Source organism: Falco biarmicus, chromosome Z, assembly GCF_023638135.1.
Source record: "Falco biarmicus isolate bFalBia1 chromosome Z, bFalBia1.pri, whole genome shotgun sequence".
In the NCBI taxonomy this organism is placed as follows: Eukaryota; Metazoa; Chordata; class Aves; order Falconiformes; family Falconidae; genus Falco; species Falco biarmicus.
The window spans coordinates 64469979-64494686 of NC_079311.1; the positions used below are offsets into that span (position 1 = coordinate 64469979).

General features: G+C 37.6%; 1 protein-coding gene across 1 annotated transcript in view; it reads left to right on the top strand.

Annotated features, from left to right (window-relative positions):
* Positions 1–24708, top strand: part of PDE4D (phosphodiesterase 4D) — a 624748-nt gene that overhangs the window by 68237 nt on the left and 531803 nt on the right. The window contains exon 2 of the mRNA XM_056324007.1: positions 22574–22699. Within this exon, the coding sequence (XP_056179982.1) occupies positions 22658–22699 (42 nt within the window). The 5' untranslated portion in view covers positions 22574–22657. The remainder of the gene's footprint in view (positions 1–22573; positions 22700–24708) is intronic.

The following is a 24708-nucleotide window of genomic DNA, read 5'->3' on the forward strand; positions in this document are numbered from 1 at the left end:
TTTTTTGAGTGTAGGCAATCACAGAACTGGTTGTTAAGATTGCCACAATGAAGACTCCATGGCAACATTTTTGCTCAGCCTTGGATGTTTCAGGAATACGTCTCTTTCACATGACAATTAAATCTGGGCAATCATTTAGTTTGGATTATACAGACAATCAAGTCTGCTCACAATGATTATTTCAAATTTTGAAATGGATGTAAGCCATTTTAAATTAGAAGTAGAGAAAGGGAGATCAAAGATAGATGCAGTCTCATGAGAATTATGAAAAGTTTATTCAAAGGCAAATACCAAACTCTCAGTGCACTCTCCTCTTCACTCTTCATCAAGAAAGTAGACCTTGTTTTCTAAGATGAAAAAGACATGATGTATTCCAAAAGCCTTTCAGCCAAATTTAATGATTTGCCATTTACCAGTATTTTCACCTCTCTTACTCCCTCTACTATATTACTCAGATTCTGTCATACCGACAAGCTTAGACAGAGTATTTTTGCAGTATAGCCTCTTTAGATTCCAATAGCCTACAATATAGCATGACATTTATGTATTGGTCTAAATCATATAGAAGAGAATAGTGATTTTTTTAATCTTTGGCAGCCTGTAGAAAAATGTCCATACAATATTTATTTTAACATGCATTTTTTCTTTTTTATCAAAATATTCAGTTACTGTTCTTGTTCCATCTCATGTTAGCCCATCCCTAAGAAGAAATAAAAATAAATTACTTCAGTTTTGCTCCATGAAATAACTTATTTATTATGATGATATAGGCTTACATTTTTATCTTTTCATATTTTCTAGACAGTTTTTAATATAAATAGGAAATACAGTTTAAGTATAGCAAATACACTGGTATATTAAAATAAAGCCAGGATAATTTTGTTTTCTTTCTTCAGCAGAGGCAAAGTCTTTGCAACTGAAATCTAACAGTTATTTTTATAATCTATAAATTGAAATGGATGACATTTACGTTTTATTCATCTGTGTGCTGTAAAGTGGTACACATTGTGGCAAAATAAACACTTATAGCTTGGAATGTGAAAAGGGACCTATTGTAGTACCTGTGCTTTTTGTTTCTTTGAAGTTAAAATGCATTTCTGTGAAAAGCATGAACATACCTGAAAGTAATTTTCTAGCTGATGCAGTTTATACATGTTTCAGGTGACTTAATTCATAGTAAACTAACATATCAAAGGCAATTGAATACAAGGACATTACTTTGGCTCATGGTATCCCTGAATTGGAAGTTGTTGGAGTCTGGGAGATTATGCAAGGAAAACATCATCTGTGGTTTTGCCATGTTTTTCTTTGTTTCCATGGGCATCTGGTATTTGCCACTGTGAAAAAGATTGGGTTACATGGACTTTTAATTTGATGGTTTCATGATTCTCGTACTTTTAATTTTGGACCACTGTATCAGTTTGTTTAGTTATAAGCATGCTCCACAAAAAGAAAAGAAAGAAAAAGCATGGATAAACAACCTTATGCAAAAGTTTTCATGCTAATCTTCTTTATAATGGACATTCATCATCTCTTCCATGACACATCCTAAGATGCAGGACACAGATAAATGTCAGACTGAAATGTAGTGAGGTGGCATGAGATACCACCCTTTCTTATGGTTACTACACCACTAGCTGGGGTAAGTAGTAACACAGTAACAGCTCCTCCTTTCAGGGCAAAGTGAAACAACTAGTATACCTTTCAGTGCTGACTCTTGACCATTTGTTTCACTTTGATCCAGATTAGGAACATGTAGATGGCCACTACCTACCTGTTTCAGGGTTTTATGAATTCTACCTGACTGCTGCAACTGAGAGCTCTAGTCTGCAAAACATTTTCCATTCACACTGTGACTGTGTGTCTACCTCTGCCATAAACATCCTTCCCAGCAGTTTGGCTTTCTCTTCTCATTTTCAGAACCTTCAGTGCCATCTCACATGCACAGTGGAATGTTTGGCTGTCCAGCCTCATGGTGGTAACAATCAATGTAATCTCTGTCTGCACCTTTCCCTGAGAAAGTAATCTTGACTGGCATTTCCTTTGACTGGTGATAGATGGGTTGCTAGATAAAGGCCTGGTGTAGAGACAAACATGAATTAATTTAATCAAAGCAGATCAGACAGTTTGAGCAACTTCCGTATAGATGTTCTTGATTCCTTAGCTTAGCTAAACTCCATTTCCAGCTGGCCTTAGTAAATCACCATTTAAAATGTTAATGTGGTCCCAGAGTAAGCACTGAGTGCTAAGTAACAGGTGGAAAAACATTTCCAGGCCCTTTTTACAGTGGGGAGTTAGATCCCTAAGGAAAGGTATTGAGTTTTACTTATGTCTGATGAGCTAAATGAAGGGGATCTCTCTCCCCCTCCCTTAAGAATAGCTGGGACTGCATTAGAGCAAAAAAAACCCCTGATGCTATTATAAATGTTTTGGTTATCTTTAATGATACAATCTGTGATTTTTTTTGCAACCTCCTCCATGCAAATGAAGTAATCTTAATTTGGAAATACAAACCTGAATGTAAAATGGTTTGCAACGTTTTTGTCATTGATTGCATCATGAAAGCACTTAGCAACATGTTTACCATTTCTGAGAAGTAGCATTTCAGACAAGCATTTCAGTATGTATTCAAGAAGTTTTAATAGTTTTTATTAGAGAAGGAGGAAAGATTTTTTTTTCATTTTTCCCTGATGTGTTGAATTATAAACTATTTTTCTAATTTTTCAACCACCTTGTGTTCTACCTGCAGTGGCACTTGCTGTACTTTGTATATGATCATATTTCTAACTTCTACACTACAGAATCCCCAAAGATCCTCTGAGAGAGGACATTGGCAAAAAAAAAAAAATTGTTTTGTTTTCTTTGTTAATTATGCACTGTACATAGTAGAGTTAAATCTTTGACTCACTCATATACTTTTGGCTTATTTAACCTCAGCAGAGAATTGACATGGCTAACTGACTCCAACCTGTGGACTCAAGAGAAGGTGCAAAGACCTCTTCTCTATTTTCTTCTGATTTGTCAAAAATAATTAATTCATCTATACTGTTCTTCATTGCACAAGTTCAACATAGATGCAAGGATACATGCTTCTAGTGTCATTCAATTGTGCAAATACAAGAACAGTCCCTTTGAAGAAACTTGATTTTGAATGACAGCTGCTATCTGCCATTAAAATTTAGCAGTTCTAGGAGCTTATCTTGTTGAACAGCTGTAAACCAGATGTGGAAAGGATGCTTTGATAGGTCCCAGACAGAAGTTTACTGTGGAGCAAAGGGAAATTAAATAAGTTGAGGGATAAATTTGATTTTTGGAAAGTGCTTTAAAAAATCTTCAGTGCTTAAAGGAAAATTTGTAAAATCCTTACCATTAAGGTTATTGTCCACTTGTCATATTCTTGCCTGTCTTTGCCTATTACTTTTTTCCTTTTAGTCAGCCTTGATGTTAATGCAGGAAGAATGAGAAACAAGCAAGAGGAGCCAAAAGTCTTAAAGCACAATTGACGTTACAACTTAACTGATGTAATGGAAACTTGTGGAGTAACTTGTCTGACTGGAATATTACTATAAAAGGAGGAGCAAATAAGAGGGAAGACTTACGTAACTCTCTTAATCAAAGATGTGTATGCTTGGTCTGGAATTCAGAATGCAGAAGGAATGGGATTTGCTGAAAGTCCTTAGGCAATATTTAAAGGAGAAAAAATTGGAGGCACTATTGTGTTGATGTTGCACGGCGTGCCACCAGACTTGGAAGAACAGTTAAGACAGTGCTTTCTGTGAGGAACTAGAGACTAAATCCAAGTAGTAAGTAGTGCAGTAGGAAGGATTTTCCCAGAAATCATTTGGGAAAGGAATATAGAAAGATGTTAACTGTCTGTCAGATTCCTGATGATTTCGTTGCAGCCTCTTGGTATAGAAAGCTAAAATACAGCTCAGATGGATAATGTCTAAGAAGTGGGCTTTCCCTGAGAATGTGAGAATAGAAGGCAACTTCTTGAAGCTGATGAAAATAAGGGAATGTCGGAGAGCAACAAAACCAAAACAATGAACTTCAAGAAGCCAGACTCCAGACTTCAGTGCATTGAAAAAGTTGGTAGATTTCTCAAGAGGCAAGTTTAGGAAAAATTAAGCTATGGCAGTTTAACAAAAAAAAAAATGGGAACAGCACCAAAGACACAAACTAATAGCAGATCTAGTGAATGGCAAAATGAAAATAAATTAAGCCATTTATGTTGTCCCCAAAATGTCAAACATCACATAGGGTTGCTGCAGCGTAACCTGATGTTGCACAAAAAAATGAAAGTAGAGCATTAGGTAGGGATGGGCACATGGTATTTACATTTGGGAAGAATTATACTCTGTGCTTTAGAAGTACTTGAAAATGAAGCCAATTTACTGTGAGATTTTCTATGTAATATGGTTGTTTCTGTTCCAAGATATACATATTCATATACTTTAAATTTAAAGGTCAGAAATATTTATAATGTTTTAAGGAATGTTTTTCTTGGATTTAAGTATGCATGTAATTTGAAAACTGTCCTTAAAATACAGTAGTTAGAGAATGTTTCCCTTCAGTTGTAATCTCTCCTTTCTGTAACTTTTTATTTCTTTTATTGTACGTAATAGAGTTGAACTATAATTTACCACTTAAGTAATTTCTTGAAATTAAAAGAACTTGTGAGGAAAGCGGACAAAAAAGACCCGAATTTCTAACTTTATTTTGAATTATCAAGACAGCATTAGATTTATGGTTTCCGATTATATCTTCCTATATTATAACATATATTTTGTTTATAATATCTGGTTGGAGCATGGGTATGTATGTTTTCAGGAGAAGGAGAGAATGAAACAAAGAAATCTTTTCCTAGCCACTCTGTAGGGGTTCATGTTTAATGTTTCTTATACTGCAGAAGTGTCATTTTGATAATTTTATTCCTTTTGCTTTTAATTTATTAACCTGGTGGCTTTATAACCTAGGAAGCAATACATGTATTATGAATATTTTTGTCTGGATTGTTAAACTGAATATGCTACTTAAAATGTGTGTTTTGCGACAGAAGTAGCATATCAAAAGGATTTTAAGCAATCCTTGTTTCCCAGGCTTTTAAATCTAAATATACATAATTATCCATTCAGAAGTTCTAATCAATGCAGAATCTCTTATTTAGTTGGGAAAAGATTTTCTTTTGGATTATATGGTATGAGATGTTTTCTCACCTTCATGTGTTGTGTTTGAGCTGTGAATTAAATCCCTTCTGGATGTAAGTATTGCTGATTTTTATGGCCTCTTTTTAAGTGCTTCATGAAGTCATAGTCACAGAAACTATCTTAGTCACATTCTAATTAAATAGCATAAGATCTGTGTTTGCATTTCAGAATTCTGTCTCCCACTCATCATAAATATAGCAAAATGTGTGTATTTTTGCACAGGCAAATGTATGTGTGTATGTCTATATATGAAAACACGTAAAAATATGACATGCCTCAAAAATCTGTTTCCAGGCTGAGTTCTCAAAAAGAAAGCAGTAGGATTCAAAACTAGTTTTTGGTTAAAACTGTAGATTCTAGTGGTTAACTTGGCAATCCAATTAAAAAAAAAACACCCTTGTAGATCTTTGTTACGCTGCCTGGACTAACAATTTACTGCTAGAGAGTAAAAAGGAAAAAAAAGCAGAATTGGTTTTGTTAGATGATGACGTCCTATTGCCTGACAAAAAGACTGTTCAGAAAAGAAGAATTTTTAGGGCACTACTCATGTTATGACTACTGTAACAATAGTTTGTATAACATAGTCTTTGAGACAGAGCTTGATGTTTAAGAAGAAGTTTAAAGAAAAAAAATAATCTTATTCTTGTGAATGGTGGAAGAAGCAAAAAAAAAAAGTACTTGAATATAAGAGTAATGTAAAATTTAATATGAAAATGTAGACTTACAGATTTAAAGTTCAGTTTTGCAATTCTACCAGGGTGATTTCACCCAGTACTGAGCAACTAATGAATCTAATGAATAATGTTAAAGATGAACAATTAAGCTTGTTTACTTTCTAAAGATCCACTTACTGGCATTGTTTGTACTTAGTTTACTAGAACTAGAAACTAAATGTAGGTCTGTGCCTGGTGTATATTTGCTGTCATAATTTCCTATTATTTCATTATCCAGCCATCAAATGACATAGTTTTTGAAACTTTAGTCACAAATATGGTGACATTCCTCATGTACAGTTCTGCAGTATTTCAGATTCATCATAATCCCGAATAACCTACTAAGATAAACTTAATCCATTTCTCTCATCTGGGAAAAATGCACACTTCTGAAATGTCAAGGACACACTGATTGGCAAGTTCCTTGTTGCTAGTCATGCAGTGCAGCAGGTTTAAACAGCTGGTAAAGTCCTGGCTCAGTAGGCCAGGCCATGCAGTCTGTGTATGATTGTCCTGGACATACAGTCCAGAAGGCTCCAGCACAGCACTGATGTGCTCTTTGATGCAGGTGGTGGAGGAACCAATGCGGTGAGGTGGGGTGCTGGACCTTGTACTCACAAACAAAGAAGGACTGGTTAGGGATGTGAGGGTTGGGGGCAGCCTTGGCTGCAGTGATGATGACATGGTGGAGTTCAGGATCCTGCATCGAGGAAGCAAGGCTGTAAGTGGGATTGCAACCCTGGTCTTCAAGAGAGCTAACTTTGGCATCTTCAAGAATCTCCTTGCAGGAATCCTATGGGTTAAGGCTGTAGAAGGTGGGAGGGGGGTCCAAGGGAGCTGGCTAGTATTCAAGCATCACTTCTTCCAAGTTCAAGACCAGTGCAACCCTATGAGCAAGAAATCAAGCAAAGAGGGCAGGATGCCTGTGCGGATGAGCAAGGAGCTTCTGGCAAAACTCAAACAGAAGGAAGAAGTTTACAAGATGTGGAAAAGGAACAGACCACTTGGGAGGAGTATAGGACTCTGGTCAGAACATGCAGGGAGTTGATGCGGAAGACTAAGGTCTGTTTGGAACTAAATCAGGAGAGGGATGTCAAGGACAACAAGGTGGTCTTCTTCAAGTACCTTAGCAGGAAAAGGATGACTGGGGAAAATGTGGGCCTGCTGCTGAATGCGGTGGGAGTCCTGGTGATGAAGGACAGAGAAGGTGGAGTAACTGAATGCCACCTTTCCTTCAGTCTTCACCGCCAAGGCTGGCTCTTGGGTATCGCAGAGCCTGTAGGCAAGAGAGAAAGTCTGGAGAAAGAAAGACTTTCCCTTGGCTGAGGAGGATCTGGTTAGAGATCACTTAAGCAAACCTGCCACTCACAAATCCATGGGCTCCGATGGGATGCACACCCAAATGCTGGGGGAGCTGGCAGATGTTATTGCCAAGCCACTCTCCAACATCTTTGAAAGGTCGTGGGGAACAGGAGAGGTGCCTGAGCACTGGAGGAAAGTCAATGTCATTCCAGTCTTTCAAAAGGCAAGAAGGAGGACCCAGGAAACTACAGGTTGGCCAGCCTCACCTCCATCCCTGGAAAGGTGATGGAACAGCTCATCCTGGAGGTCATCTCAAAGCATGTGGAGGAAAAGGAGGTTATCAGCAGTAGTCAAGATGGGGGCACCAAGGGGAAATCATGCTTGCTCAATCTGATAGCCTTCTGTGATGGAATGATGCTGTCTACCTTAACTTCAGCAAGGCTTTTGGCACTGTCTCCCATAACAGACTCATAGGTAAGCTCAGGAAGTGTGGGCTGGATGAGTGGACAGTGATGTGGATTGAGAACTGGCTGATCAAACCAGAACTGGGTTGTGATCAGTGGCACAGAGCCCAGCTAGAGGCCCGTAGCTCATGGTGTTCCCCAGGGGTCAGTGCAGGGACCAGTTCTGGTCAGCTTACTCATCAGTGACCTGGGTGAAGGGATAGAGTGTACCCTCAGCAAGTTTGCTGATCATACAAAACTGGGAGCAGTGGCTGATGCACCAGAAGGTTGTGCTGCCACTCAGTGACCAGGACAGGCTGGAGAATTGGGTGGGGAGGAACCTGATGAAGTTCAGCAGAGGCAAGTGTAGGGTCCTGCACCGGGGGAGGAACAACCCCACGCACCAGCACACGCTGGGGCTGACCTGCTGGAAGGCAGCTCGGCGGAGAAGGGCCTGGGAGTGCTGGAGCACAGCAAGGTGCCCATGAGCCAGCAGTGTGCCCTGGTGGCTGAGGTGGCCACTGGGATCCTGGGGAGCATTAGGAGGAGCGTGGCCAGCAGGTCAAGGGAGGTTATTCCCCACCCCTCTTCCCCTCTACTCTGCCTTGGTGAGGCTGCATCTGGGGTACTGTGTCCAGTTCTGGGTTTCCCAGTTCAAGAGGGACAGGGAACTACTGGAGCAGGTCCAGCAAGGGCTACAGAGATGGTGATGGTGCTGGAGCATCTCCCTTCTGAGGAAAGGCTGAGGGACCTGGGCCTGCTTAGCCTGGAGAAGAGAAGAGTGAGAGGGGATCTTACAAATAACTACAAATACCTTAAGTGCTGGTGTCAAGAGCATGGACCAAGCTCTTCTCAGTGAGAACTCTGCCCAGAGAAAGAACAAGGGGCAATGGGTACAAACCACAACATGGGAGGTTCCATCTCAATAAAAGGAAAAGCTTCTTCACTTTGAGCATAACAGAGCACTGGAACAGGCTGCCCAGAGAGGCTGTGGAATCTCCTTCTCTAGAGACATTCAAAACCTGCCTGGACATGATTCTATGCAACCTGCTGCAGGTGAACCTGCTTTAGCAGGGGTCTGGACTAGGTGATCTCCAGAGGTCCCTTCCAACCCTGACTATTCTGTGATGCTGTGATTGCAGTAGCCACAGATTAGATGTGAACACAGTCAAAAAGTAGAAACTTACAGAAATATCAGCACCATCATCTATATATACTTATTAGTAATTGTACTAAATTTGTTGTGGCTGCATTCTGCTATATGCATTCATCTCAAGTTCCCTGCCTTCTCATTTTTCCTAATTTATTGTTTTTGTTTTATTTTAACTCTACACAGAAACAGTTTAGCAGTATCTCTACTGACAAATCTGAGGAAGACATTTAAACCCTTAATATGTAAACGCCAGGCATCATTACTCTTGTAACAGGATTTGTATATAAATGCCTAGGCCTAAAATGCAGATTCTCAAATCTTCTGTTCCCTGCTGGTATCTATGGAGGTATCTAAATTTCTCAACTGTCATTGTCTGTAAAACTGCTACTGGTACATTTTACCGTAAACAGGCATCACCGAAGAGTTTGGCTATTAATACTCTTCATGCCTAGATTTTCACATGAACTGCTTCTCTGGTATCTTGCTCATGGGTATTAATATAATAATAATTCTATGATAACAGGCTGGTGAACAAGTTCTTGTGCAGTAAGTCAGTGCATGTATACATGCTGAAAGTCAGTTTCTTTCTAAAAATAAGAATGCATATTCTTACCTTGCAGAAGAACTAAAGAAATTTCTTGTTGAAGGTTCAACAGGATAAGACTAAGTTACTCCAGACTCAGAATTTATCTACAGAACATAATATCCAGCTATTTGAAACATTAGCTTAACTAACTGGTCTTCTTTGGTGTCCCCCAAAGATACTGTTACTGAATATGGTCTAATGTAAAACATAATCAGAAAGTCATGGGAGACTAAGGACAGAGCACCAATTTTCTTCTCCTTTAGACACTTGTTTATAGTGATTTCTGCAGCTCTGGAAGAGCCACCTACCTCAGAATCCATGAAACATGCATTACATGCTACATAGAGCACTGTGTTGTGAGCTGAAAGATTCATATTCAAGACCCCTTTCCGAAGTGGGCAGGCGGTGAAGCTCAGCCCAGAGCATTTCCCCGAACTCTGGGAGCACTTAAGACTTTTTAAATAATGAAGGTAGCTAGAAAAGATCATGAGCTCTTCCATTCGAGAGGAAGTATTATCCTCCATGTTAATCTGAAGTTCACAAAAGGTTTTTCTGGCTGGGAGATGCATTGTCTTTCAAATTAACTCTGGCTTGACATTTTTTTTTCCTTGTTTAACTAGGCTGACAGCTTAGTTTTAAATCATATTTTTAATTTTTTTTACATATGCTGTATAGGAAGTCTGGGCACCTAAATTTTCCTTAAGAAGGATTTTTCAGTGCTGAAATTAAGGACCTTGAAGTCCTCCTGCAAATTAAAACAGCATGTATTTTCTTGATACTCTTTCTTCGATAACAAGTAGGCAGCTACTGGGCCTCTTTTTGCTTTAATTCCTGTGATGGCTTTGATTTTTTCATAGCTTCTGTGATCATTTTGGTATACCTTATACATGGAATCATTTTCACATTCCAGAATCAAAACTCTAAAGGAAGAAGTCAAGATTTTTAACTAAGAAACAAAGCAAACCCAAGCCCACTGTTTCCAAATTGCGCTTTTTCTTCTGCTGGAAAAGAGGGAGAAAAATCCAATCAAATAAAAGGTGTTTTAGCCTTTCTTGGATTTGCAGAGATAAAGATTTAGATGTATCTTTTCTGTATCTGAAATCAAATGCTTGTCCTGGAGTTTGTCTTGAGCTAGCAAATATCTTATCTGCAGTACTGGAGCTGATAAGATATCATGAAGCTGATGCTAAATGTATCTATGAAAGCTGCTGTCCAACTGGATATAAAAAGGTAGAAAAATCCAAAATACTAGCCTAGACTTTGGACAGAAACATAAAATTTCTTCTTGGATTTCTTATTTGTGGTTTGGGGTTTTTCTTACCTTTTTAGTTTGCACTTCATCCAAATACTTTTTTTGCTGTAGCAAATGGAATACTTGTTTATTCAGAAAACTGTATTTTAGCTACACTGTGAGGATTCTTCTGTTTCTTTTTTAGATCATATTTACTCCCCTTCCATGAGGAACTTGTCTTCCATTGTCAGACTGCAAATACAATAAGAAGTAAATTAAATTTTTTATGTAATAAAATATAAAATATTCCTATTTTTTATAGAAAAAATATGTATATTTTTAAAATACTGCATTTTAAATACTGCGTAAAACCAGCAGTTTAAACAAATCGATTTTTAGCTCCAATCTCCTTCAAATCAGGTTCGCCTAAAGGAAAAATGACATAAACTTGCATTTTGTACACCTTATCAGTCTAATCTTATAGAATAATAAACTCTAAAAATCAGATTTGTGAAGCCTGAGGACAGCTGATTTTCAGTCACTTCAAGTAATTTCAGAGTAACAAGCTCCTAATTTTTGGTAAGACTTAAATAAATAATGTAAAATCATAAAAAATACATATGTATCTCATTTTATGAAAGCCAAGATCCTTGTCACTAATAATTTTATTCTTTGAGTTCATAAACCAGAGATTAGCAATTTGATCTTGGCAGTCATTGGCATATGGCAGGAATGTAAACCAGGAGATTTCTCAGGAGCAAGCACGTCCAAGGGTCTGTCTAGTGTATAAGGTCTCCTAACTATCTATTTCACTGTTAGACAAAATAGTATTAAAAACTTAGCCAAGGTTGTTCTCTCAATTTACTTTTAGATTTGCCAGCTTTGATTTTACTCCATTGCTTCTGTGGCAAAATTCTATCCAAATATGAGGTAGATAATTATCATACTTAAAGGTTTTGTTTCTAGCTTTTTACAAATCTTTTCGCCGTTCTCAGCTCTCTACCTGTATGAAGAATTCATACTTGCAAACATCTGCCTTAAATGGTACAACAGCTAGACTTGCACAGCAAGTTTCAAGGGTTTGTCGCTTTGATTACGTAGCTCTCTAAACAGTCATTTCTATGGAGTGTGTTTTGTGTTTTGACATGGAGCCAAATTCTGAGTTCAAGTGCCTTACTACCACTTCAGTCTGGACCTCTTCCTCTGGAAATACCCTGAAATGGTAATAGCATAAATTTGAGTAGCTTGGGGTGCAGGTATTGATATTTAATATATTTGAACTATAAAAAATAGGAATTATGTGCAGCAGAAAATGTGAACAGAAGGAGGGAAATTATGATCGGTGTTAGAAAAGCATAGAATGTGAAGAAATTATAGTACTTGGAGACACAGGTGAATGTCAGTGCAGCCTGTAAAAGAAACAAACTCAAGCATACAGATGGACATTGAGTTGCTCTGTAAAGTTATAATGTGAAGACAAGGCATGGGTGGAAGATGGAAAGCAAAGAATTACTGATGCCTTAAAGTAGTGAAAACATTTTTAAAGAGGAGAGCATATGCTGACTTTTATATATATATATAAATATATATTTAATTAAGGTATCAAATATGATTTTCTTGTGCTAGAACTGCATTAGTAAATTCTAACAGATGTAGTTACAGAAAGAAAAGGTGGCTGAGTTGTTCTGAAATGGTGTTACTGCTATCCTTTATTCAAATGAGTATATGATGAGATGGGGAAAGTGTGAACACTTCCAGAAAAAGATTTCAAAAGTTGTATAAATAATACTCCATTTCTGCTGTGGCATTCTCTCAAGAGTTTCCTATATTGCATGCAGAACTGCAAGAAGCAGAGGGCCAAGGTTTCATCAGGTGGATGAGAAAATAGTACAAGAGTGATTTATGCTTCTAGACCAGAAAGTTTCTTTTTAGAAAGATATACTTTACTTGAATCTCAAGGGAAGCAGGTGTTGTATAAAATCAAGAGGTTGTATTAAGGTTTTAAACCCTTTGAGGCTGAGTTATATCTGAGGTTTTAAATTCAAGAATGAGGGAAATCAGATAGTTCTGAAAGAGGTGTTTCAAAATGGTGAATTACCCTAAGTAATTTTTTTATCTCTGAAGAAAAGTAGAGTTAGAAAATTTTTATCAAATCGGAAATTTTGAAGGACAGAACAAGCAATGCCACTGTTATTAGACACTGTAAGGAAGAAAAAGGATATGCTTCTATAAAAATAAATTGATTTTCTTTGTACAACTAGTAGAAACCCATGAAAAACAATTGGGAGAATATGAATATATAGTTTGCAGTTTTGTACAAAGTGAAAGAAACCTGACATGGTGAATCTGTAGGATAGACAGAACGGCATCCTTCAAAAAGCTGGAATTTTGCCCAAATGAAGAAAATAGAAAACATTATAAAATCTGAGAAGTTACATATAAAAATATAATGAGGAAGACCATAAAAAGGCAATAGAAACAAAGGTAGGAAGGTATAAATATCTGCTAAGAAACCTCCTCCAGATCATGAAGTCAGCTGTGGAGATTTGAGGTACATAGCTAGGATTAACAGAACATTTAGCAAAAGCTTAGAACAGGAGAACTTGTGAAGCCTCTTAAGACAGATATTTTTTTCTTGAGACATCAAATGATTTGCCCCAGATTTAGGTAATAACAGAAAAGCTTATTAAATAAACAAGTAAAGTGGAGGACAATCAACAGAACAGTTCTAAAGGAGCCCAGGAATTAAACAGATTAATTACCAACTCTGAAAGGTGATCTTGCCAGAAAGCAGAGTTTTGTGCTGTTCTATGTACTAAAAATGATTTGGAAAAAAATAAATTGGTGATACTAAGCTATTCATGGCATTAAAGACAACTATGTAAAATTGCAAAACTGCAGAATGTGATAAAATAGCAGATGAAATCTATAATGAAATGCAAAGTGATACACATGGTGGAGGGGGGCAAGCTTAAACTTGCATGATAAGCTCTGACTGAATATTGCTGTGTAGAAATGAGGTCTTCAGGCAAAAGTAAATAGTTTAATGAATATGTTAGCTTGATGCTCTAAGGGCAAGGAGGAAGCTGAAACATTGGGAAGTGTGTGGAAAACAGCAGAAAACGAAGTAGAGACTGCCATTATGCTGGTGTGTACATGCCAGGACCACTTGCATGTTGAGCAGTGTGGAAGGTTCTGGTTAGACATTTTGAAGTGTAGCCATTAATGTACTATCCATTCAGTGCTAGGAGCATATGCACGTTTGAGAATTTGCAGTGTATTTCAGCTATTTTAAGTCAGTTAATCAGTTCTTCCATTAAAAAGAAAGCATCCTTACAACAGTAGTTATTCAACAGGTGGGAATCTGGGGCCTGCGGTGCCTGATCTTGGCGCTATTCACTGGGCTGTGCACGGCGTTGGGATGTGTGATGTGTGCAGTGTTCTCTTGCATGCCTTATGTTCAAAGTTTGTGAAAGAAGGAAGCCTCCCCAAGCACAGCGCGATGGAGAAGGTTCAGAAGGGTGACAGGGATGATTCAGGATCAGAAATCAATACACCGACCAGGACAGTTTAGGCTATGAAAGAGATGTCTGAGGAAGAACGATGTCTGTCCCTCAGGGGTGTTCCTGGTACGCTGTGGGTGCAGTCCCCTCAGGAAGGTGATTCCGCTCTGGTGCAGGTTTCTCATGGGACTCAGTCCCCTCAGAGGGGCACCCTTTGGGGGGAAGTACCTCCTTTCTCCAGGCACATCTCCCCAGCACCTCCAGACCCCCAGGGCTGGCGCCATAACCGCCTCTGACTGGCTGAGCGCTGGGGCATGCGGTGCTGCTGGCAGGGTACGAACCGGCGGGAGCCAGCTGTGACTGCTTCAGGGAAGTGCACCTCCCACAAAGGCACCACTGCCGCCCAGGTCCTTAAACCTTGCTTTTTATACCCAAGAAGCTGCATAAAAAAGAAGGTACGTGAGTGGGACAAGACGGGGGAGTGTGTGGTGACAAGGACCTGCAATGGCCTCTGCTGTTCCGTCCTCAGGGTGGCTCCCAGCCTGGCTCAGCCCTGGCCCACTGGTGCACTCCCAGGCGGCTGTGCTAGCTTCAGAGCCAGGGCTGGCAGGCTGTTCTCGCCCCTGTGCATGGTGTGTGTGCTGCTGTGCTGGATTTGAGGCTAAATTTAATGTTTTGAGTGCAGGCTAGGAGTCATCAGTGCCAGACAGTGCTCCCAGGTATGTCTTTCAGGACAGATGTAGACTGATGCAACCTGGTATCAAGCACGTATTTCACTTCAGTATGAGGACTTCCCTGACAATGAAAGATGACTTCCTTTTAGTTAAAACTCTACTTAAGTAGAAGTTAGCATTACTGTATAAAAGGTGTTGCTATCTGATGCTACTCTTACTTCTCTGCCAGCACAGGCAGAGCGCCAGAGAAAATATACTTTGTCATTTACTCTCTCCAATATTTTCTGTCTTCCTTTGATCTGGTTTTAGCATGAGAAGAAGCTTGATGAAAAGAAATGTTTTAACAGTTAAAAAAAAATTATAGATGTTATCTGATTGTAAAATAAGACCAGATTTTTTTCTCAGTGTGTTAAAGGTGAGCAAGAACTTCTTTGCTTGTGATCATGCTTGGTAGTATTTTATATTTACATTTAATAGGGCTGCACATACTTTGGGGAAGGTCTTACCTTGTTTTAGTCAGTCTTGATAAAATCCCTAGGACTGAGTCCGTCCAAGTCCCTGGCTGTGAGTTCTCAGTGTTAACGTGTAAAAGTGATGAATAAAATACTAACAATTGTTCTGTAAGTTTATAAATGACGTTATTGCTTATATAGTAATAAGGAAAATACTTTTAGAAGAAATATTGTCACCCAAAATTTCCTCTTCAGTGCCCCCTCCCCAGACTCAATGCCTGATTGAGTTGCCCAGCTTTCAGCTCGCTTTCTGCTCTAAAGCATTTTTCTGGACTAAGTGATGGGCAGTTCTGAATGGACGAAAGTTATCAGAAAAAAAAAAAAAAGAAAACACTAAGTGACTTCAGTGTCCCCCTAGAGGTCATGCTGTAGTCTGCTGAAATCACATTCCCCTTGTCTTCAGAAAACAGAGAAAAAGTACTCAGTCCTTAAAATTATCAGACATCAATTCTTGCATTGTATCAATACAGTAATAAACCTTCTCAAAGAACTTTGGAAAATTGGAGGCTTCTCCTTCTTGCAAAGGCTGAAAAATTTTCTTAAAAAGTTGTTCTCATAACCTGCATTTTATGCATTTCAAGTGTTGGAGAAAGTGTATAGGAAAGTAATTTTCTGGTATTGTTTAATTTTGTTTGACAGCATCTTGGGATTTTGCGTCTGTCCCCCAAAAAGTGTACAGTACTTAACAATCAAGGGCTGACAATAAAAATATTTATGTTAGCTGATTGCTGGAGTTGTAATTAATACTTGCAGAGGTGTTATTATTAAAGTAAATAATGGTAAGTACTACTTACCTTTGAAAAATTAAAGAAAAATGGCTGAAAATACATTTTTCTGCAAATGTGATGAGTTCATGTCTATCTGATTGAAATTAAATTTTGGCATTACCTTGATCTATGTCAAAATTCCCATTTTGTCCATTAGAGAGATTGTATACATATAATTCATGTGAACAGAAGAGTTATTTTAGGAACAGTAGGTTCAAAAAAAGCACTAAAATAAAAAACATTTATGAATTAATTCAGTCTATTTGCCATGTTTAAATGCTATTTTTATGTACTCTTCAGAGATGTTAGTATTTTATACAATATATTTGTCCAGTGAACTCCATGGTAGTTCTGAGACTAATTTTTACAGCAGCATTTTTAAACCCTGGAGAATATAAGGAAAGTACAAATGATTAGCTTTTCAGTGTAATAATACAAGAAAGGTTTTTCTCTCTCCCTCTTTTTTTTTTTTTTTTACTGATGTAACATTACAATTTTTTGGTGCAACATTCATGTTGCTTGCTCTGCATTTAGCCAAATGTAAAGAATGTGGAACATTCACACTCATGCTAATTATGCTTTTTTAAAAAGCAATGTAAATGTATATAAACAGAGATATTATATGCATTCTGTTTGATCTTATGGCTTTCTATAGAAGTTCCACTGTTTTTTAATATATTAAAATACTTGAGATTTTTGCAGGGTCATTCAATTTCTGGATATTTGTTTTCTGTAGAACAATGGAACTAATTTAGTTTAAACATTACCTTGCACCTTATTGTTTAAATTGATTTCTCTCTGTTTTGAAGAAACCCATGGTTATGCTTTGCCACATGGTTCAGGAAATAAATGGCCAGTAGCATGATAATAGGAATGCATTTGGCCTTGAATATTCAAGTATTTATTTGCACAGGTCTCTTAATTACAGATTTCACATATCTCAGTCATAGCTTATCTGTACAAACTAGTTTTCTCTTCTCAATCATAACTAGAGAAATACAGTGACTTGCCTAACATAAGAGGGATGAATAAAAGTGACCATGTACTCTGGAAGAAGATGGATCTAAATGTATTCTTATTTTGGGACCTCTGTACTCCTCATGCTCTTGCCTCGCTTTCATATCTGTTCCAGTTGTCTAGGTCTTTCACAGCCTGTTGCTTTTGAAAATGTCATCAATGTGGCTTAACAGATTCATTGGAGTGTCTGCTCTTTTGTTTCAGTTTTTTTTTTTTTCTTTTGTATGCTCTTGTGCTGGGGAAGAATGATGTCCCCAAACAACAGCTCCAATTGAAATTAAGCAAGCCGGCATTAAAATGTTCCAGAATCAGTCCTGGCCACTGAATGAGTCACACTGCAGAGACAAGCTCAGTCTTTTTGGATTTTTATTCTCGTTTGTTGCAAAGGGAGCATGCTTTGCTTGTCTCTGAGACTGAAATCTGTAAACAACATACTTTTTCAGAGCAGTGCCAGGTTTCTTACAGCCGATCAGAGAGACAGGAAGATCATTCAAAAGATCTCTAATCCTGTATGTTGATGTGCTTTTTTCGTCCCGTCTTTGTAATTGAAAGAATTTTGGTTACCTTATCAGCCCAGAACTGCTCAGAAATAAAAGACATATCAGAGATAAAAAGTATGAGTTCTTCATTTCATTCATGCATACGAATGTCGGGTGGCAACAGGGAGTAAGACATATCTTAAGTCCTTTTTACACCTTTTATAGAAAGATTTTAGGCAGTGATTGGCAACCTAAATAATTGTTTGAAGTTTTTATAGATTGTGAATGTTTCCAAATGATAATGTGTAACAGTTGTATTGCTGTCAATCAGAAATGAGAAAAAAATGTAATCCTAAAGCTATATTTTTTTTTATAAAACACAGCTCTAATGCAGACACAGGTGCCTTAAGAGTCAGATTTAGTAAAATAGTAAGTATCATAATCTCGCTTGTTGCCAGCAGTCTACTCCCCAAACTCACTTAATTCTGAATTCATGCATTGAAACCCCTTTGCTCAGGTTTTCAATAGTACCTAAGGTAAACAAACTTAAAATATATATATATGAGTGACCAAGCACAACATATAGGCATGTAGAGTGTTAACTCCTTATGGAAGACACTATCTTCGCTTTAATTTCTGTTTGTTAAATGCCTGGTAGAGAGTGGATAGGCAACTGTTGTACACAAGCATTAAACACTCCATGCTGTTCATAGTCAAGTCACAAATATTAATACAACGTAAGAATTTCCTGGCTAGTTCTTTCAGAAACTGTTGCCTGTGCAAATTTCAGTGAATGTTTTTGAAAAATAAAATTAAAGGAATGAAAGGCTATCTGGCAAGCAGAAAGGGTACAAGTCCGTCAAAATATACAGCAAGGATTATTTTGCACTGTTCTGTAGCTCTTTTTAAGGAAAATATGCTGCTCTCATGAAGAGACACACATATATACAAAGAAACAAACAATAATACTGTAAATGTTACAAGAGCTTCTCTTACTTTTAAAATCATGCGATTGACTCTGGAATCTGCTCAGATAGTCTGACCAAATTTTTTATTGCTTTTCATTTCTCCTTTTTGAATATCGCTTTGATGTGTGATTTTTTTTTTTTTAACTAAACTTATTAGAATTTCCTGAGGTGAATAATGTTTTGCTTTGTGTGAATATGCTGGCTTAGTCAATAGACCTCCACTCCATGCAAATATCATGAAAGTGTAGTGAAAAATACAGCAAGAAACAGAACACAAATGGGAAGTTGTTTTTATTTTGTCATCTCTGAGAATCATAGAGTCATTTAGGTTGGAAAAGACCTTTAAGATCATTGAGTCTAACCATTAACCTAACACTGCCAAGTCCACCACTAAACCATGTCCCTAAGTGCCACACAATCTCCTCTTCAGAAAAATGTTTTGTAATTGAGCTACCAACTCAGTAGAAGCCTTTGCATCTTAATTGTCCTCTATTTTTTAAAAGCTAAACAATATCAGAAAAATCTTCAGTTTGAAGTCACTAACTTTTTTGTCCGTCTTTGTTGTGTTCAGTAGTTTCTATATGACTTTTAATTATTGAGGCTTAATGATTAAGGTGATGAAAGAAAAGTGTATATATATGGTTCTGCTTGAAGTCCTAATACCATCTCTTTGCACCATGCCTTTGGCTAATGTGGTCCTATCTGCCATGTTCAACAGGAATGAGGTTCACAGTGTTTTGAATGAAAACTTGGGAAACTTTAAAGGTCTGAAAGTAGGGCATTTGACTGTACGACTCATGTCCCCGTTATAATAAACTGCACCTGTCTGGGTGCTGGAAGCACCTCTGGGCTAGTTCAGTGAAGTCTCTTCCTGTGATGATGTGTGATGATTCTAAGTATTACATCAACAGAAAAATAGTGATCAGGGAATGTTCTTCAGTCTCTTTCATCAAAGGTACATTAGACAGGAAGTAATCTCTTCAAACCTTATCCTAAAAATGAATAGCTTTTGTTTTTCTTTGGTAGTCTATGATTTTTAAGAGCATTGCTATCCTGCCTCCTGGCTGTGGTGTGGACCTGTACATTACAGATGTTCATACAAACATGACTGAAAATGTTTAAGACGGAAAGTCTCTTTTAATATGTGAAAGAGATAATTGACACCTGTTTAATGTGCTACTACTGCTCTACTGAGTTAAAGCTGTAAGTTTGTACCTTGGTTTCATACATAGTCTCAGATATTTTACGTGACTGCTGTGAACTTTATCTAAATACATTAACCAGTTTAATTAGCTAAGTATATTTTTCTCTGGTGTGTATTTTGAGCATTGCTGGAATGGATTGAGCAATGATTTATTTACTTTTATGTTCATTTACTTCTGTAGCTATTTTAAATAGAAAAAGTAACGTGAAGTTACTCTTTCGTGGACACTGATTTCTATGTAGAAATGACAAGTAATATATCTGCCACTGAAAATTCTTTTTTCTGTCCACAAAACTTAGATAGATAAGGTTTTTATATATACCTATATATATTCAAATATGTTAGATATAGTATTATATAGTATTTGAGTAGTATATGAATAATTGTAGTAAGTTTTCTAGGAATGCAAATTCTCTTAAAGAAAGCCTTTAACAATATCCCAGAAACTGATTAAGATCTTGTGAGTTATTTTCAATGCAGTCTCTACTACTCACCTCCTATGTGCTCCCAAATCTACAGAAGTGATTCTTAGTTTTCTCACGTAAAGTCTCCTACTACCCATGTGTAGAAACAAAAGAACTGCTTTTGCTTCTTTCAGTGGATTAGAGGGAACACTGGAAGAAGATCTTTCTTCTGCCATGTACTCTCCTTAGATATTCAGTCAGTCCCAACTTTTTTCCTGCCTAGTTCCCACAGCATGGACATGATGGATTTCTGTCCAAGACCTTCACAGCCAGTGTACTCTGGCTGACAAATGTCCACTGGTAGCCAGGATAGGTATTGCTGACAATAGAGGAAATTGAGCCATGGCTCCTGGAAGTGAAGATTGCTTCCCATCCTCATTCTCTTCTTCCATTGAGCATGCACTTCTGGTAATGCCCCTTGGAGAGAGACTTGGAGAGGTAGGGATTTCATGTATCTCTGTCAGCATCATTCCAGGTGGAAGGATGACACCAGTCCAGACTATCAATCTCGGAGTTAAACTCCAGTCCACTCAAATCAATTTCCTCTTCCACCAGTCTTTCATGGTCTCTGATGTTTTTGATGACCACTTCATCTTGCAAGTCCAGTGGATTTTTTCGTGTGGCCACAGATACGAATGTAATCTGCAATGGCTGACTCATATTGTCAATTATGATGTGAGGGTATACGTAAGCTAGACAGCACTACCTTCAAGAAATGCCAGGCTAGGCCCAACTATATACCCACAGACACAGGCTCTGGGCAATGGTATTAAATCAGTGCCAGAATTTGTTTCATCTTTGAAAATAACTATTGAGTGGTTGGTGAAACCAATCAACAGGGAGGAGGTAACAGTAATTCCATCACACTGGAGCAGAGGTTAACATAGTGACCCTGAAAGGGCAGCCAGCAGGACTGCAAGGAGGTGTAACCACTGCAGCTCTAACTGCAGATTAGATCCTTTACTTCAATATTGTAAAACTGCCAACAACAATATTTGTATATATGATATCTGAATACGAAAAAAATCAGCTGTTTCTTCAGCAATTGGCTTTGTGTCTTTGTTACTGGCTGCTACCTATAAAAATTAAACATGTAAATAATCAACATATATTTAATATTTATCTGGAGGAAGTGGCAGAGTTTTAGAAAACAAATCAAAAGATCAAGTAGTGTGCTGAAGAGTTACTCATGCATTGAGATGAGTGGGTTTCTTAGGAAGGAAAACTAGGCTTTTAGGTCTGCCGCAGGTTCCCCTATGGGGGCAGGAAACTACACTTGTTGATGTGTATACTTGTGAATAAATTTGACTCAATATCATACTGTTCTTTAAGAGTTTATTTTCTGTTTTGGCAGAGGTGGGCTTCAGAGATTCTCAAAAACTTAGTCATTTTAAAACAGTATGTTACACTACCAAAACTATGCTAGTGTGGGTGATGCCTAGCCTAGAAAAATATTTCTTATACCCGTATGAAATGCATCAGTGGTGTGCCTGCCTATGAGGGAAATAAGCTATACCTGTAATTTTGCTGGTATGATTGATCCTGTATTAGGAGATTTTAGTAGAACAGCTCTGTTGGTCAGAAATTGCACTTTACCTCATCTTTGGCTGACAGACCTAAGCAAAAAAATATGTGCAGAGATCTACCTGGCCCAAATGAGAATATAAATCTTTCGACTGCCTGATCCTGGAGCATATGAATTTCCCTTTAACTCTGATCTTCCATAATTACTGCCATGCACTTACCCAGAGGCTGACAAATGCTGCTTTTCAAAGCTGCCATGCCATGCCATCATCAGTTGCTAGGGCTTTTGCTTAGTTATTATTATAATTCAAAGACCAATTTGTCAAACCTTGACAACTATATGAAACTACACAACTGCTGGTGTAAGCATCCTTAGGCACCTGGATTTGAAAATTACTCTAGCTGACCTTCTTCCCCTAAATTTAACATATATATGCCAGTCTGAGTAGCATATAAATTAACGGATCCCCTCAGATTTAGAAATTCACTAGAACACCCAACAAGGCTTATTTCACTATTACAAACAACACTGCCAATATCTAGTTAAATAACTGTGGCAAAAACCGCTGCCTCAGAATTCTGTAACCTTCTGTGGTTGTTTGGGTTGGCATGCATTTGTTATTGACCAGAAAGCATGCACGGGTCAGAATATGGTTGTGTTTCAGGGTAACAGTATGGCTTGAATGATTTAGTGATATATGAAACATCTGCTGTATTGGATCTTTGAGTCTTTGCAACTTTCATGCACAGAAACAGTGGTTTATGCCTGGATGTTGTACAACTTGCAAAGACTTGATGCTAACAAGATAAATTAATTTCCTTTCAGTGTAATAGCTGGTATTTGGATGGTCAAGGGATAAAACCTCTCCTTTGAAACTTGCAGAACACTACTGATTTAGTCAGAGTCACCATGAACAAGAATGCCTCTAGTCTACATGAGAAGAACGAAAGTGTGAGTATCAGGTTTTCTTTTTCTTGCTTCTATTTTTTCCATACTACTGATGCGTGTGTTAGCCTTTCAAATACCACTTTCTGAGTAGCGTAGCAGCTGTAATGAAAACTTCATTAGTTGTATCCTATTCTTGTATCTGTAGCCTAAATAAATATGACTTGTACACAAAAAGATGATTACTGAAGACTAATAAGTTTCAGAGTGATTTTTTGTAATTGAGACATTAATTTTTCAGAATGTATTTTACACAGTTTTTAAAAATGAGTGTTTTCTTGAGCATTACTTGAAATGTAAGCTTACATATTACCTATAATGTAGTCAGTCATAAATATATTCCCCTGCACTGATGTTGGTATCAGGGACTGCACTCGTTTTGATAATGCATTGTTGAAATGTTGACTGTGTAATATTCCAGGAGACCAATGAGAAGATATGCTAATAATATACATATATTTGGATGAGGTTGAATTTTGTTTGGTTTCTGTCTTTGTGGTGTTTTTTTGTCCTGTGTATGTATGTCTCTCAATATCTAAGAGTACTCCTGAAACAGAGAGTTTTGGATGCTGCTGTAGCCTTTTCTGTCTCCCAGATGCTTGTGGAACAACGTTAATGCATGTTATTATATATCAATGACACTGCTTTACAGGCACAGACAAGAACTGAATGTTCCTCTCTGAAATGCAACTCCTATGTTTAAGCTGTCGAATATGCCCCTTCTCCTAATAGGCAAGGAAACTTCATTTAAATTATTTGATAAGTAGTAATAGGAGAGAAAAGTTCCAATATTCAGCTACGAGGACACTGCATCTACAGGGACAGAGCATACAGTTATATTTCCTTGTTTTTGGAGAGACTCCCAGCCTGTATGTAAACAGAGTTCACTTGAGAAATATTCCAAATCACTTTGGATCCAGATTTTTTGTCTCCCCATGAGTATCTTCCACATTGCCCTGTAATGGCATTGGGATCGCTCTTTGCTTTGTTGCCACTAATACCTTGGTGTATCTGTTTCCTTCTCTTCTTTGCTGCCTCAGTTTTCTAATCCATTGGGGTTGTTTGTTGGATCAGGAGGATGAGCTTAGTTGACTTTATGCAAAATCACTCAAGTTTCTCCCTGTTCTTTCAGATACGAGAAGGCAGTGCAGACATTGCAGACAGTGCAGACTCTCTCATCAGGTCTGCTGTGGAGCTTTCTGAGTCTGGCAGGCTGTATCTGCTTGAGCTCCTGGCTATTGGGACCAGTTGTTCTTATTGGCTTATTCTTAAGAATTTCTTTTTTTTTAAAAAATATAATCCTCTTTATGTAGATAACTTTTTCTTTCATGTAATTTTACTGTATTTTGCTATCAGCATGTGCAGTATGCTGGTATATATAGTATGCTATCAGCCATAGGGGGAAAGACAAGAATGCTGAATTCACCATGGTGCCATGGTTTGATATGTGGATCAAAGAAACAGCCTGATATGTCTCAACAAAGAGAAGACAAGTATTCAGTGTGTTTAAAAAAGCTCCACTGTTGCTTATGTCTGACCTGCTGAGGAATTATGTGAAGCATGATGCTGTCTATAAAAATTTTAAAAGACCACAAAGCATAAAATTTTCATGTTAGCTGAGCTAATGAGATTTAGTCAAATACAAGGGAGAGACTGGCATTGTTTCAGTTTAAGTTAACTGAAGAAATTTTTATCAATTTGTCTTAATTAATTCAAAAGATCTCAGTATTTCAGTACAAGTGTCCTAGCCTAGTATATAGTTTGTGAAAATAAGTTTGAAAAGTTCAATAAACACGTTGAGCATCTCAGGCCCTGAATGAGAATTTTTTAATCTGCAAAATAAACATTATTTTTAGTGTTAAATCACACCACATCTTTCTGTGTGAACTTAATCATAACCACCTGCATCTTATATACCTGGTAGGGTATATAAAATATTTCCTACTGTTTGTCTGATGTTTTTAAGTTGGAAAAATATGTATTCCCTAAGAAATTATTTTAAGCCATGTGGTAGT